At 64.7% G+C, this 14,938-nt stretch overlaps 3 protein-coding genes across 4 annotated transcripts; 1 reads left to right on the top strand and 2 right to left on the bottom strand.

The window, feature by feature from the left end:
• The first annotated feature begins 1,629 nt into the window (after window positions 1-1,629).
• Window positions 1,630-5,592, top strand: PRRT3 (proline rich transmembrane protein 3). Its single transcript, XM_064156024.1, is given in 16 exon segments — window positions 1,630-2,035; window positions 2,038-2,111; window positions 2,113-2,266; window positions 2,268-2,738; window positions 2,741-3,032; window positions 3,118-3,258; window positions 3,417-3,459; window positions 3,633-3,958; window positions 3,961-4,040; window positions 4,042-4,102; window positions 4,185-4,392; window positions 4,394-4,559; window positions 4,562-4,692; window positions 4,733-4,832; window positions 4,835-5,046; window positions 5,088-5,592. Coding segments are annotated over 16 exon segments (3,111 nt in total). The 5' UTR covers window positions 1,630-1,714; the 3' UTR covers window positions 5,419-5,592.
• Window positions 5,593-5,672: 80 nt separating this feature from the next.
• On the bottom strand, window positions 5,673-9,161 carry CRELD1 (cysteine rich with EGF like domains 1). Its single transcript, XM_064156022.1, is given in 17 exon segments — window positions 5,673-6,500; window positions 6,502-6,543; window positions 6,545-6,634; window positions 6,636-6,711; window positions 6,832-6,955; window positions 7,037-7,132; window positions 7,234-7,317; window positions 7,417-7,483; window positions 7,485-7,513; window positions 7,637-7,736; window positions 7,738-7,800; window positions 7,803-7,816; window positions 7,904-7,995; window positions 8,070-8,180; window positions 8,265-8,347; window positions 8,998-9,017; window positions 9,020-9,161. Coding segments are annotated over 17 exon segments (1,416 nt in total). The 3' UTR covers window positions 5,673-6,317.
• Window positions 9,162-9,813: 652 nt separating this feature from the next.
• Window positions 9,814-14,585, bottom strand: IL17RC (interleukin 17 receptor C). 2 transcript variants are annotated; one of them, XM_064156860.1, is made up of 17 exons: window positions 14,007-14,585; window positions 13,909-13,930; window positions 13,458-13,828; window positions 13,165-13,270; window positions 13,046-13,090; window positions 12,764-12,903; window positions 12,516-12,575; window positions 12,309-12,363; window positions 12,022-12,206; window positions 11,892-11,942; window positions 11,772-11,817; window positions 11,541-11,659; window positions 11,394-11,462; window positions 11,268-11,325; window positions 11,026-11,121; window positions 10,902-10,940; window positions 9,814-10,444 (listed from the first exon to the last, which is right to left on the bottom strand). In XM_064156860.1, the coding sequence occupies exons 1-17, from the start codon at window positions 14,484-14,486 to the stop codon at window positions 9,837-9,839; spliced, it is 2,550 nt and encodes an 849-aa protein (XP_064012930.1). In that variant the 5' UTR covers window positions 14,487-14,585; the 3' UTR covers window positions 9,814-9,836. The 2 variants fall into 2 exon arrangements, with proteins under 2 accessions (XP_064012930.1, XP_064012931.1); XM_064156861.1 differs by having other exon boundaries at window positions 10,356-10,444; window positions 11,026-11,155; window positions 14,007-14,486.
• Between the last annotated feature and the right edge of the window lie 353 nt (window positions 14,586-14,938).

Below are 14,938 nucleotides of genomic sequence, written 5' to 3'. Positions count from 1 at the left end.
TTTCCCAAATTCCCTGGCCTCTGCAAACTGGAGAGCCTAGTCCAGGCACAGTGCCCCAGGGATGTTAAGTTGGCAAGGAGAGCAGGAACACGACACTGCCATGGGGACCTGTATTGCCACGAGTCCTCACCTACCTGAGCACGAGAGAGCAATGGCAGTGGCAGAAGTTGCCAAGGCTGTAACAGCTCAGTTACTGCCCGAGGGAGGCAGGGGTGCAAGCAAGGAGCCATGGTGCAGGCAGGGAACCAGAGAGCAAAGCAGAAAGCTGGTGTGCATGTCCTTGCAGGGCAGGGCCCTGAGCCAGTGCCAGTGTGACTTTGTGGCATTGTTGCCATGCCCATGCCAGCCACTGGCCACTGGCAGGGTGGGTAGCTGTCCAGTGGCACAGTTGCCCATTAGCTCATCACCTGCTTTGGCAGGGGCACCGTAGCCCAGCAGCTGCCAGGCTGCGGCGTGTTCTAGGCAGTGTGGGCAGGAACTATGGGCAGGGTGTAGGGGGGGGCAGGAGGGGTGCCAGGGTCACCCATGGACCTTCTCAAGGACCCTGCCAAGAGGATGTCTGCAGCCCCACCCCGGCTGCTCCACGGCTGTCATCGAACCAACCTCATCAACAGCACCTGCATTGAGGGGATGTCCTGCTCCCGGAGCTGGGGTGGTGGTGGGGGTGTCCTGCCTGCACTGCCTGCCCCACGGTCAGTGTCCCTCTGTTGCCCCTCTGTGTCCCCGTCTCATGGAGACTCACCGTGTCGTGTCCCGTGAGGGACCCGTGCTAGTGCCCCACGGGACCCATCCCACTGGGGTTTGCCCCGGTGAAAGCTCCGCGGGGGCTCACCCCACGGGAGACCCACCCCACGGGACCCGCTCCGCACTCCTGGCCAGCCCCACGGGTGCCGTTCCCGCACACTCGCCCCCAGCGAGCCCGGCCGCCCGACGCCCCCCCCTCCCGGTGCCGGGCGGGTTTCCGCGCGGGGTGCCCGCGGCACGGGGCGGCGCGTGACCGGCTGCCGCCGCCGCCTGCTCCGCCGCATAGCTCGGCCCGCCCGCACCGGCAGCGGCACCGGCAGGTCAGCGGGGAGGCTGCGGCCAGCACCGGTACCGGGGATCTCCCGGGCTGCGGCGGGGGCGGCGGGCGGCGGGAGGGGGGCTGGCCACACCGCGGGCCCGGCACCAGGCACTGAGCCCCGAGCAGGCGGGATCTGCGGGAATGCGGCGGGCCGCGCTAGCCCCGCACCGGCTACAGCCCCGCATGCACAGCTCCGTCGGCTCCCGTACCTGCACCGTCGGTGCCGCCGCAGCCGGACGGTCGCGTTCCCGGGCGGGCGCGGCGGGGCTGAGGCGCGGTGCAGGCAGCGGCGGCGGCGGCGGGTCGGCGCCGGGCCGAGCATCCCCGCCGGGATGTAGCCGGGACGTGCCAAGGTGAACGGGTGCGTGCCAGAGCGGGGGGCCGGCAGCAAGAACACTGCGGGGGGGGGAGGGGGGTACCGGAGAGGGGCCACTGGGGATGGAGCACGGAGGAAGAGACACCGAGGAGGGGCTCCTTGGAGGGTAACACAGGTAGAGGCACGGGGGATGGGGATACGTAGGATGCTGGGGGCAAGGACCACTCAGCGCCAAGAACCACCAGAACGGGGACGTGGGATGGGGATCGGCAGCACTGGGGACACTGTGAAGGGGAAGGCCGGGACTGGGGCCACTGGCAGCCGTGACACTGGGGATGGGAACAGCTGGGAACAGGGACCAGGGCCAGCCCGAGCCGCTGATTCTGTTCCCGGGCAGTGGGCACAGCAGCCCCATGGCTAGTGGCAGAAGGCCGTTTGGGGAGCAGCCGTGGGTCCCAGCTCACCAAGCCCCACCTCGCCACCCCCACAGGACCATCTGGGTGCTCACCATGGCTGCAGCACGGCTCGTCACCTGGGGGCTGCTCCTAGCCGGCAGCGTTCTCGCTGGGGCCCGGGAGATGCTGACAATGAGGGCTGTCCTCCAACGGACCCTGCAGCGGGACAGGGACCCACTGCAAAACCCTGCCCGGGGACATCGATTGGGCCGGGCCTGTCCCCCACCTGGGAGGCGTCGGGAGATCCGAGTGGTGCTGGGGTCCTCAGGAGTGAGCAGTGGGGGGGGCAGCAGCCCTGTACGCTGGTCCTCACTTCTGCATCTGGGGGATGCCCCTGGGCGACCCCTGGAGACAGAAACCACCATAGTTGGCACCAGGGCCTGGCAGGACCGTGACACAGCCCAAGCCATGGCAGAGAAGCCACTTGTCACCTTGGCAAGGACACGAAGCTGGAGACCAGGACAGCCCCTGGGGAATAACCTGGATGCTGCACAGCTCTGCATCAGGGAGGCCAGACTCCAAGGGGCCCACAAACACTGAGCTGGGCTCCTCAGGGCCACCCTGGGCAGGGCAGGGCCCATCCCTCTCTGAACAGAGTGCCACCAAGCCAGCCAGCACCCCTAGCCCACAGGCAACTGTGTCCACCATTGTCTTGACCCCCAAGACAGCAGCAGGGGACAGAGACAGGGACAGCAGATGTCCATGTAGGGGGGGCAGCCAGCTGGAGGGGACACCCACGATAGCCCCAGGTCTTCTCCAGAAAATACTGCTCACTCCAGCCAGCAGCAAGGTGATCCCCCTGGGCACTGTCCCCATCTCCCACCTCACTGGCACAGAGCCAGCCAAGGGTCCCCACACTAGCCCCAGTTCTGAACAGGCCAGCAGGCAGACTGGGGGACCTTGAGGGGCCCCCCAGCCCCTCTCTGGCTCTGTCCAGCTCTGCCCCTCAGCTGCCCTCGGCAGCTCCATCCTGGGGGGCTGGCTGAGCCCTGGACCCAGGTACTCCCACCCACCAGCGCAGCACCCGGAGAGCCCCACTCAGCCATGCCACCGGCCAGCCCTGGGTACACGGCCCCTCACACAGACCCTGGCATGACTGACCAGCAGGGACCCCAGCCTGGTCCAGAGACTGCCCTCAGCACCAGCCAAGCACCACTGCCTGCCTCCAGCATGGACCTCCTCGGCACCCCTGGCACAGGTAGGACCCAGCATGGCATGAGGGATCCTTTGGTGTGGACTGAGCCCAGGTAGGTGCCAGCACCCAGATCTGCCCTCTTTTACAGAGCTGCTGCCTGAGGAGGACGTTGGCTCCCCACAGCGGGTCCGGGGTGCCGTGGGCCCTGTGAGTGTCCCAAATGCTACTGAGGCCACTCCACAGCCAAAAGTGCATCCTGCCACAAGGACACCCGGGACCAAGCGTTCAGGTGATGCAGGGCTGAGTCCAAGCCCATCCGCTCCGTGGATGCCTTGGGAACCCATCCCCAGGGTGCTGGGGATGACGGTGGGGATGGCAGCTATCTTGGGCCGCCTGGGCAGGACACAGTGACACCTTTAATCAGCCTTAATCTGTTCCTGCCCGCAGAGATTAGTGCTAAATGCCCAGCAGGTGGTGGCTTCCCAGGGGCGCAGGGGACTTGACTGGGGCCATGCCCATCCCCAGCGTCGTGGGTTCTGCCAGGGACCTCTGGGAGGTGCCAGTCTCACAGCTGATGCATCCTGGCAGGGAATGAACGTGGGGGCTGGGAACCACCATCACCACCGCCTCACCGCTCATGGTCCACCTCATTCCTGCCTGCAGACGCCCTGGGAACGCAGTACTCTCCCCACGGCACCGTGACGCCCTCAGCTACATGGCGCTGGGCAGGTTGACGCCACAGCCAGTGCCTCGGCATCCATCCACACCGCAGCTGCAGCCTAGCCACGTCCCGCCGTGCCAGCTGCCAACGGGACGGAGCTGCGCTGGGCTGAGTTGCGGCACCGGTTGGGCTTTTCCTGGGGAGGTCCATGTCTACGGAGCAGCTGCCATCTTCCTCCTGCTGGCGCTAGGCTGCCTGGCAGGGCTGGCAGGAGCAGCTGCCCTGCGTCCCACTCACCTGCCCCACATTTTAGGGGCCCATGGACAGCTGCTGCCGCCTGCCTGCTGCGGGCCACCTTCCTGCTTCTGGATCCTTACGGAATACGGGGACGCCTGCACCCCCGGGCTGTGGCTGCTTCTCAGCACTGTCCCCTTCCCTCTACTGCTCAGCACCTCGCTCTCCTCTCCAGCGGGCTCCAGCGCCTGTCCCAGCTCCCAGCTGCTGCCAGCAAGACTCCGGGGGCTGCCGGCACTGGGAGCTGCTGCTGCCCTCAGAGTTCAGTGCTGGGGCTGCTGACCTCCTCCCTCCTCGGCTGGGGCCCCGGCACCGCACTGGTGCTGCAGGCATTGGGGGCTGCGGGGTCTGGGGGCCCTGCTACTGTTGGGGGGGACTCTGGGGGTGCTGGAGGGTGCTGCAAGAACGCCAGGAAGAGTCAGGGGGTACTGGTGTGCCAGGGCTACAGTGGGGGGCCCGGGCACTGCTGTGGCAGTGTGGTGGGGCTACCAGTGTGCGGGCTGCAGCTGTACAGTGCCCTGTGGCATGCGAGAGGTCTGGGACCCCCTGGGCACTTCTCCCAGCGTGGCTGGGCGGCACAGCTCTGGCTGCGTGTTGGAGAACTGTGCATGGCGCTGGCAACTGCTGGCGGGCTGCTGCTGAGCCGCTGTGCCGCCGGTGCTGGCCGCCGAGCCCTGCCAGCCACTCCTGCTGGGCCAAGGCGATGCAGTACTTCTGTGCCGGCCACAAAGCTGAGGCACCTGAGTACCCCACAACTGCTACGACTGGGCTGGCGCCAGCACCGGCAGCACTGCGGCATCGGCCCGAGCGGGGCACCTGCCAATGATATCTCCAAGAGCCTCATTCGCTACCCAGCAGAACAGCTGCCCCTGCGGGCACTGAAGGACAGCAACGAGAGGCCTGGCAGCTTGCTGCCCACACCGCCGGGATACCAGGGCTCAGCCCCAAGTGCCCCAACGTGCTAGCGGTCCGGTCCTGCGCCACCTTCGAGCAGGGCTCGTCCCCCTCGCTGGGAGAGCTGATCTTCCGCCCGCCGTCCCCCATCGACCTGCGCCGCAGCATCGACCAGGCCCTCTGCCGACGGCATCTCCTGCATGACAGCCTCTTCAGCGGCCCCGACTGGCTCTGGCACCTCACTGCACAGCTCCCTGGCCCCTGCCGAGACCCCCCGGCCTGGGGCGCATGGTACGCTGCAGCTCGCTCACGGAGCTGCCTGGCGTCCGCCAGCCCCCTAGGTACCCGTCACTATTGACTGGTCACGAAGCCTCAGCCAGCTCACTGGAGAGCAGTTCGCTGAAGATCAGCTGGAACCCCTGCGCCATGGGGCTCTCCTCCTCGCCCGACAGCCTACCCCTGGATGAGACACCCAGCCGGGCCCCCCTCCTGGTGCCCGCCGTGCCCCCCAGCTGGGAGCGTGAGGGCGCCCGCAGCTTCCCTGCTCTCGGCAAGGCAGTGGATAGCCGCAGCCTTTCCAGCGACACCATTGATCTCTGAGCCAGGGAGACGCAAGGATAAGCAGAGACTGCGGGGGTCAGCGGGGACAAGCCCAGAGGGGGAGGCCAGGGGTCAGATCCTGTGCCCCTGCAGGACTGGTTGGGAGAGGAGAGGAGCTGGGCTGGGCCAGCTCCGCTTGTGCCAAACGAGAAATAAAAGTTTATACTGGGAGGAGGCAGGCCCGTCGGTGTGCAGAGGCAGCACTGGGCAGCAGCACCCACAGCCCTCCCCAGCCCCCACTCCGAGCAACCCAGTTAGGTGTGCAGAGCTTTATTTCCTGAGATATGGACACACGGACAGATGGGCACACCCTGACGGACAAACCACAGACAAATGCAACAGTCGCGCTCATGCATCTGGCAGAGCTCCCCTACCAGCACAGCACCCTGCGAGTGGCAGGAGACCCCCTGCCCCATGGGAGCTCCTGGCCCCCTCACAGCTGTGAGGGTAGAGATGGGGCTCTGCCCGGGGACGGGGGGAGGAAGGGTTGTGAGGGGAGCAGCCTGCCCAGCTCCATGGCTCAGGGCAGAGCAGGGACCCGGCAGGGACCCAGCCATTCACGGGCAATGGTCTCATGTGGGGGGAATCCACAACACAACGTCCCACGGGGTTGGCAGCCTCCAGTCGTGGCAACACTCACTGGGCAGGCTGCAAGGCCAAGCTCTGCCAGTCCGTCACCTGCTGCAGCACCCAGCAGTGCCAGAGCAACCCCTCAAACTTGCCCTCCACCTTCTCCCACCTGCATAGTGCCAGAGCATAAGGGGGCCAGGGGCAGCATGCTGTGCCCCACTCACGTGCCCCACTGCCTGGCATCACCTCTTGTCCAGAGTGACTGTGAGGGAGCCCCCAGGGATCAGATATCCCCGGTTCATTCTGCTGGGAGGGGACGAGACCCTACACTAAGGAAGGGCTGAGAGATGCATGCAGGGCACAGCACTCTGCGTAGGATCCGGCCTCAGCACACCCTCTGCCGGGGAGGGAGGAGCCTGCACCCCAGGCTGAGCCTGCCCCACCTTGCCTGCATCTGGCAGCCCCAGAGCTATCTGCCCGTCATGAAGCCCATCGAGGACGCGGTCGCTGCGGGTCAGAGAGCCAGTAGCCAGCCATGGCAGCCACATCACCAATGGAAGATGGCAGTAAAGACTATGTCGCCCTTGGCTGCCAGCGTTGCAAGGGCACAGATCATCACACCGAAGAACATCTGCTGCAGCACCACCTACCTCGTCCTCTGTTACATCATCGAAGAAGCCTTTCTCCGGGGCATCTGCGGGTAAAGTGCTTGTGGATGGGACACTGCTGAGCAGGCAGAGCTTTCTCGCCACGCCCCACAAAGACCCTTGCTGCAGTCCATACACATATGCCCGCCCCCAACCCACCATGCCAGGCCATACCATGGGGCTTGTCCCTCCACGCACATGTCCATCCCGCCGGACGTGACCGCGGGCACAGACACAGCGTAGCTGCCCTCTGTGTTCTCCACACACCTCCTGTGCTCCTGTGCACACTGGTTCCTCGGTGCTTGCACACTCATCCACATCTGGAGGTGAGGCAAGACTCAGGCAAGGCTGAGGCAGCAAGAGGGGGCAAAACTGCCCACCAGTCTGTGGGAGGCACTCACCTAGGCACTTGGCTCCATCCCGCCAATAGCCCTTGTTGCATTTCTTGCAGCGAGCCGGCCCAGCACCCATGCAGCCAATGCAAGCCGTGGAGCAGTCTGTCACAGAGAAAGGAGACACAGTCACTGTTGGAGTCCCCTCCTAGCACTGGAGAGGATGGCCCCAAGCAGTGGGGGGAGTCAGCCTCACTTTGCCTCACCTCGGCACTCATAGGAGCCCTCCGAGTTGACGCAAAACTGGTTAGCTCGGCATTGTGCCATCTCTGGTGCCACACCATCTATGTCTGCAAGAGAGAGGGGGATGGCCCCACTAAGTCCCAGCTCACCAAGACACAGTCCCCACAGCCCTCAGCTGCTGTCCCCTGATCCCATTCGGCCCTCACCAATGCAGCGATGGTCATGCAGCACCCAGCCTCTCTTGCAGCGAAGACAGCTGGAATCCTCCGGCCCCCGTGCAGCGCCCACATGCTCGGTAGCACTCTGCAGGCAGGGGAGCATAGGCATGGGCATGGGAAGCTGCCTGCACCCAGTACCAGGGATGTATCCAGGCAACTCCCTGGCCACTACAGCCCCCACTCCCTGCCAGAACAAACCCCTACATACCAGCACATACCAGGTGGCTCTTGTTCCGTGAGGCCTCATAGTAGCCATCACCACACTCAGCACAGAAAGGGCCACCATAGCCTGGGCTGCAGACGCACAAAGCCAGTGCCACGACGTGTGCCATCACCATCACATCGCCCATTGCCACTGCAGGGCTGCCTGGGGGTCCACCAGCACAGGCTGGCACAGGGAGAGACCAACCAGCTCCAGCCCAAGTGGCACTGACAGCACCCCACAGGGCACCCTGCTCACACTGCAGCTACTCACGCTGGCAGTCAGGACCATAGGTGCCAGGTGGGCAGCAGAGCGCCAGCCTGTCCATGCACAGCCACTGGAAGAAGTCAGGTTGTTGGTGCTGCCTGCACAGGGGAGAACATTGTGCTCAGTCCTCTGCCACCCTCCTGACCCTCTCTGTCCCTGTCCCTAGACTCACTCATGGAACCACCACTGCTCCACATGCTCCTCGCTCCGCTCTAGCAGCTGGTGGCAGGTGAAATCTGAGGGGCTGCAGACGCTCTCCAACACTTCCAGTAGACGGGTCTCACTGTGGGGACAGAGGAATCCGTGCGGGATGTGTGTCCCTGGGGCAGCCAGGTCCCTCCAAAGGCCTACAGCTGGGGTCACTCACCTGTGCCGGTACTTGGCCAGCTTCTCCTCCTCCCAGGCTGTGTTGCCCCCACCAAAGCCCTCATGCTCTGTTCGTTCCAGACCCTGTGCAAATGGTGGGGTGGAGGGTGGGTAGCGGTGGTGCAAGTACAGGAGTTTCCCAGTAATTGCCCTCCCAGTAGGGTTACCTTCAGGCCATGACACCCCTCTTGCCCCCGGGGTGAGCCATGTCAGGGACCTGCCACTCCCTCCTCACCCCAGAGCCCAGCTGCTGTGCCCTTTATACTCTTAGGGATGCTGTGGGGGAGTCCCCCAGGCTACTGCCTTCTCTAGGGCCGTGTGACCTCCTTGTCCCCCTCCCCCAGACTGTACTCTTCTGCCTCCCATTAGCCACAAGACTCCACCCAAGACCCCCTTTGTCCCTGATTGCCTGTCATCCCTAGAGTGTGTCACCCTGCACCACATCGGAGCTCACCCACCTCAGGCCGTGTCCCCCCCCGCCTGTTACCCACGGGCCCCACCAACTCTATGTCCTCCGTCCCTGCCACAGCAAGGGCTGTGTCACCCCATACTCCCCAAGGCTCCATCATCCCCATGCCACAGGCCTCGGGTGTCCCTAGGCTTCTTCATGACCCACTCCCCACCCCAGGGCTCGTGTTCCCCTCACGTCACAGGGACAGTGTACCCCCGTCCCTAAGCTTCATTTCCCCTTCCCAGTCTCCCATCACCCTCCCCGTGCTCCTCCCGCCCCGCACCCTGCTGAAGCTGTCGGCGAGCCGCGGCAGGCTCGGCAAGGCTCGGCCCCGTCCCGGTCCGGGTCCGGCTCCAGATGGGCGCAGGAGGTGCCCAGCAGGACTCCCCCGAAGAGGGCGAACCCCAGCAAGACCCCCCCCAGCCCGGCGCCCGCCCGCGGCCCCATCCTCCGCCCCGCCCGCACCACATGTGCCCCGCCCCAGCCGCTGACTCAGCGCCTGCCGCCCCCGCCAATGGCTGCGCTCCCGTCCCCGCCGACACCCCACTCCCAGCCAATCCGCGCCGCCCGATGGACCCCGCCCCCCCCGCGTCTTAAAGGGGCCGCGGCCAAGGGCATCCCGACCGAAGGGACGTGACTGGAGACTCTCGCACGGAGCGGGAGCGGCAGCGGCTCTCCACGATGCAGTAGCTCCGCTCACGTCATGCCTGGACGCGGTCCTCAGCTTCCGACCTGACGGGGCCGTTCCTCATCACCCATTGCAGGTCACCTTCTGCCTTCAGCCAAACTGGTTCGGTTTCCCCTCACCCGCTCAAACTTGCCCAGTTCCCCCTTGTCCTCCCCTGAATTGGCTCAGTTCCCCTTCAGTCCCTATGGGCTGGTCCAGTTTCCCCACACCACTCCAAACCAGTCCAAGTCTCTCCTTATCTCTTTGGAACTGGTCCAGTTCCACATCAAAGCAGTCCAGTTTCCCTTCACCACCTCAACCAGCCTAGTACTATTTCTGGCCCCACAAACCCCTTTTACCTCTCCATCACCTCTCCCCAGGCCATCTTAGTCCCCATTCTCCCCCTCCACATCACCGGGGCTGAACTCAGGCTTGGCAAAGTCACCATCAGTGCTTTATTCCCCCAAGGCCTGCTGCAGCCCCTTAGCCACCGCAGCCACGTAGGGCTCCAGCTGCCGGCCCTGCCGTTGACCTGGTCCTGCCAGTGCCCACAGGAACGCCCCCATCTCGCTGGGCAAGGCAAAGGTAGGGGCTGCCTGCAGTGCCAATGGCACCACCGGCACCAAAGTCTCCAGCCGGACCACCACATAGCGTCCATTGCCTGATGCCAGTGCCGGCATGGCGCAGGACAGAGCTGCTGCAAATGCCTCACACGGTGCTACAGTGGAGACATCATTGAGGCCAGCGCCGTGCCAGAGGCTGGGGACACTTTCGGCATCCCCAGTCCCTGACATAGTCCTGGCCTCAGCATCCCACCGATATGCAGCAGCCACAGCCGCCGGGGAGAGCAGGAAGACAATGGTGTCATCATCACGCAGTGCTCGCTGGTGTTGGGCATGCAGCCAAGGTAGCGGCCCCAGCGCTGCTACCCCGCTGCCACCTCCTGGTGCTGCTGCCACCGTCAGCCCCAGCGGGTGCAGAGCTGCCATCAAGGCGCACACTGCCCGCTCTGCCACTGGCTCCGCAGCATGCAGCAGCAGCAACCGCCTGCCTCGCAGCGGGCCTGAGGAGGGACGTTCAGTACCCGAAACCCCATTGGGCGCTCAGTACCCGCCCCACGGGAGTAGCCACAATGAGAAGCAGACTAGGACCACCCACAATGATGGGTCCCATCCTCTGGCACTGTCCCCCAACTACAGCAACACTCCCCATACCCAAGCTAAATGACAGCCACGGTGGAAAGCAGGCTGGAACCACCAACAGCGTGAGACCCACACCCTGCTCAGCCCCTCAGTTCCCCTACCTAACCTACAGTTATGCTGGAAGGCAGGTTGGGACACCTTACAGCAGAGTTCTCACCCCCTGCTCTGTCCCCTATGCCCCCACCCACTCTGTGGCACAGCTATGGTGGGAAGCAAGCAGGAAGCAGCCCTGATAGGACATACTCCTGCCCTGTCCCCTGTGAAGAGAACAAACATCCCTGTGTCCCTCCCCAGACCCCAGGCTCATCCCACACTCACCCTCAGAGCTGTAGCCAGCCCTCAGGGACTTCAGCCAGCCTGCGGGGAGAAGAAAACAGCAGAGAGAGAGGGTCCTGGGGGGCAGTCCCAGACCAGGCACAAGCCTCAGATGGGTGCTGCTCACCTTTCACATCCTCCTTCTTCAACAGGAACAGAAGCAGAAGGCTGGCGGCCCCCAGCAACACTCCCATCCATGCCAGTGCCCAGCGAGTGCGCAGGTCTGCAGGGCAGGGGCCAATGTCTGCAGAGAACCCCTGGCACCCAACAAGGGTCCCCAGAACCCACAGAGGGTCCTCAGTGCCTATACGGAGGCTCCACAGGGTGAGTGCCCTCCCTCAGTCCCACAGTGGCTCCCGGGATACTCACACTTGTGCAGTGGACAGGCCCACAGCCTGACAGTGGTGCTGTTCTCGGAGTGCCAGATCTGTGGGCATGGGGATATGTCACATACTGCTTGGCCCTACCCATTGCCCACCGCCTGCCTGCACTGACCTGCCTGCACTGCCCCTCTGCCACGTCCCGCTGCAGCTCCTGCTCCAGCAGTCCAGGATGCCCCACTCCCTGCAACAGTGCCAGGGGGTGAGCTGCCTGTGCCACCGATGCCACTGCTGCAGGGACACGTGGGTCTCTTCCCCTTACCATGCTGGCGAAGCTGGAGAGGAGGGTACAGGCACCTTGCTCCAGGGCACACAGTGAGGCACTGGTGTTCCCACCATGCTCCAGCAGCAGCACGTCATCAGGGTGGCCGGGCAGTGCTCCTGAGGATGTGCCAAGGGGGTAGAGGAGACAGAGAGGGGAAGAAAAGGGACCTCATCCACCACCAGCCAGACCCCCCTGTTGCCCCTGCCCTCCCATCCCAGCAGTACTCACGGTCCCGCAGGCACTGGGTCAGCTGGACTTGCCCGCCACTCCACGCCTGTTCCAGACTGTGGGTTAGCAGTGCCTAAGGCTGCCACAGGGCAGCTATGGGGCAGCCAAAGGGTGTCCTACCTGTATGCAGAGGTTGGGGTGCGGCCGCAGCCCTCCAAACTCCTGAGGTTCCTATGGGCAGAAGGGATACTCCATCAGTGACTTCTACACTGCCCCATGTGCCATGGGCACCCTAAAAAGCCCCACTCACCTGCCCAACAGCAGGCTGCTGCAGGCCAGGCAGGGCCTGACAGGACTCAGAAGACACTGGCTGCCAGCAGGGCACCAGCTCAGCTGAGAGATCGCAGGGGGACAAGAGGGAACAGCTCAGCGCCTGCCCAGTGGTGTGCAGGACCAGCTGGCTGCGTGCCCATAGACGCTCCCAGGCCTCAGCATCTGCAGCAGAAGAGGGATGTTACTCCATGCAGTATTCCCCCAGGCCCCTCTGTGTCCTGGACCCTGGCACCTCAGCCCATCCCAGCCCCACGGTGCTGGTACCATGGGAAAATGGGCACAGGGTGGTCCGCAGTGGGTCCTGGGTCTCTGGCCAGACCTAGGGAGGGGAGAGAGAGAAGAAAAGAATAAGGATGTTCATACTGTGACCATGACCTGATGACCCCCCTGAGGATGCTGGAGGGGATCCCATGATGCACAAAGCCCCTCTACTGTGCCCTGCCACCCTTGCATGCCCAGTCAGGCACTCACCTGCAGGCAGAGGCAGGGCAGCACCTTGCTGGCCGGCACGCTGTAGTTCATGGGATTGCTCTGCCACCGACAACCAGACATGGGTGACCTCATGGCAAATTACTGGGGTCACCCAGCTCAGGGGGCCCTCTCCCAGGAGACCCTCTCCCAGCACCCTGCCTATAACACAGACAAGGCTTCCCAGGGACTATGGGAAGCCAGTGGCCAGAGCTTGGCCCCACAAGGAAAGGGAAGGGGTTCATACTCACTGCGGTCACTGCATGACCTGTCTCACTGGTGCCACGGCTCTGGTTGTAGTAGAGCCGGAGAGTGTAGCGGTGTCCTGCTGTGGTCCCCTGCACCATCACAACCACCTCCTTTGGCCCTGAGGAGACCTGCAGCCTTGGGACTAAGCCAGAGGTGGGTTAAGGCACTTGGCACACCACCTGCACATCCCTGTTGGCACAAGGCACCACCTAGCTCTCCCCAGAGCATGGGCACAGAGGTGGGGGATCTTAGCACTGCCACAGCCATGTGATGCCAGCACCTACCTTGGCACTGAGGGACGGCATCCTGTGCAATGGGCCACGAGCAGTCTGTGGGGACAGGGGGTCAGTAGGCAGAAGCAACAGAGCTACCATGGCAGAGGAAGAGGATGCTGGGGGCTCACCTGGCACCCGCTGACGCTGGCTCAGCCTCTGGTGTGAGTTGGAGTATGCTATCACGTGGAGCTCCGAGCCCAGTGGTGCCTCAAAGCACTGGAAGGTCACCCAGCCCTGGGCAAGAAAACCAACATCATATTGTGGCAAGGCATTGGCACCACAGGTACCCATCTCTGTAGGGCACGGAGAGCAGGACCACCGTGCCACTGAGGTGCACTGGTGCCAGCACTATATCCCAGGCATTGCTGTGGGGTCTTCCACCGCCAGGGATACCCACTCATGACATCCTTCATCCACATACCAGGGGTTGTCCAGGCAGTGCAGGAGTCGGGGTCGCCTGTACCTCCACGACCACGCAGCGGGAGGAGGTGTATGAGTGCCCGAAGAGCAGCAGCAGCCCCGTGATGTTAGGCTGATACGAGGTGGCCCTACCCACTGGAGACCACTGTCCTGCTTCACCACCATCCTCTGCTCTAGGGATGCTGGATGGCACCGGGAGGTAGGGCTCACCGGCGCTGATGCCAGCCGGCAGTGCCAGGCGCAAGCGTGCCTCCAGGCAGGGCGAGCAGCCCGCGGACCTGCTGCAGCGCAGCGCCGGCTCCAGCTGCAGCTGAGATAGGGCCAGGCCGTGGGTGGGTCCGGGGGGCACCATGCCACACAGTACGTCGGTGTCTAGCAAGGAGACGGAGGGTGACTGCGGCTGCGGGATCCCACACCCCAGGTGCAATGGGGGCCACGTCAGTGGCACTTACCCAGGAGACGACAGGTGAGGCCCTGGAGGGAGGCAGAGGTGAGGCTGGTGGCAGTGCCAGGGTGCCATGCCGCCCCCGTGCTGGCCACACCGACCTACCTGAGAGCAGGCCAGGGTGTCGTGGGGAGCTGCACGTCCACCCGCCACCAGCCCCAGCCCCAGCAGGAGCTGCCCCAGCAGCTGCATGGCGGGGCCGGGGCCGCCAGGCACCCCGGCCCCACGCCGTCCGCTCCCCAGGGCCCCGCTCCCGGCTCCCCAGGCCCCGCCACCGCCGCCGGCTCCCTCTTCCTGCTCCGATCCCGGACACCCGGGTCCTAGCGCGGCGTCGGTGACCGCCCCGGGGTGGGGCCTCCCGCTCCTGCTCCCGCACCGAGCCGCGGACGGGCTCGGCACGCCGGCACCACCGCGAAGCTTCGTTCGAGCCCGAGCGGAGAACAGGGCAGCCCCATGGGAACCAGAGCAGCCCTGCGGGGATGAGAGTGGTCCTACGGCTGGGGCACAGAGCCAGCCCCTGCTCCACCGTGCCCTGGGCACGGTGCCCAGGCCGGCGCGAACAGCAGGACGCAGTGGGGTGGCCATACAGGATGGGCTGTGTGCCTTCACCCTCGGCACTGCAGTGGGGCACTGTGTGGTGCCCTCCTCCCGCGGGCCACCACCCGAGCGCCGGCACAGCTGACAGACAGCAGGCAAGGGTCAAACGGTGCATTTATTGCTCACAGCCCAGACAAGCTCCTGCCCGAAGTGCGGGAGCCAGGAGCTGTGCCAGCCTGTGCCCAGCACCTGTCCCTGCTGGCCACCCATGCCCTGAGCAGAGCAGGGAGCTCCACTGCCGGCTGGCTTCTTCCAGCTTTGCTCTGGCCTCTCGCCCGGTTCCGGTGTCCCTGGAGTCTTGGCTCTCCTTTGGAGCAGGTCCCTGTGTAGAAATAAAGCTTCCCCTGCCTACGAACCACTCCCGGTTCAAGGGACTCGACTGGATTCCTGCCTCGGCATCCACAGCACATATCACGTCCGGGGCCAGCCCTGCCTGGGCC

Source organism: Pogoniulus pusillus, chromosome 16, assembly GCF_015220805.1.
Source record: "Pogoniulus pusillus isolate bPogPus1 chromosome 16, bPogPus1.pri, whole genome shotgun sequence".
In the NCBI taxonomy this organism is placed as follows: Eukaryota; Metazoa; Chordata; class Aves; order Piciformes; family Lybiidae; genus Pogoniulus; species Pogoniulus pusillus.
The sequence above is the reverse complement of the archived record's forward strand: the minus strand, read 5'-3'. Positions and strand labels throughout refer to the sequence as shown.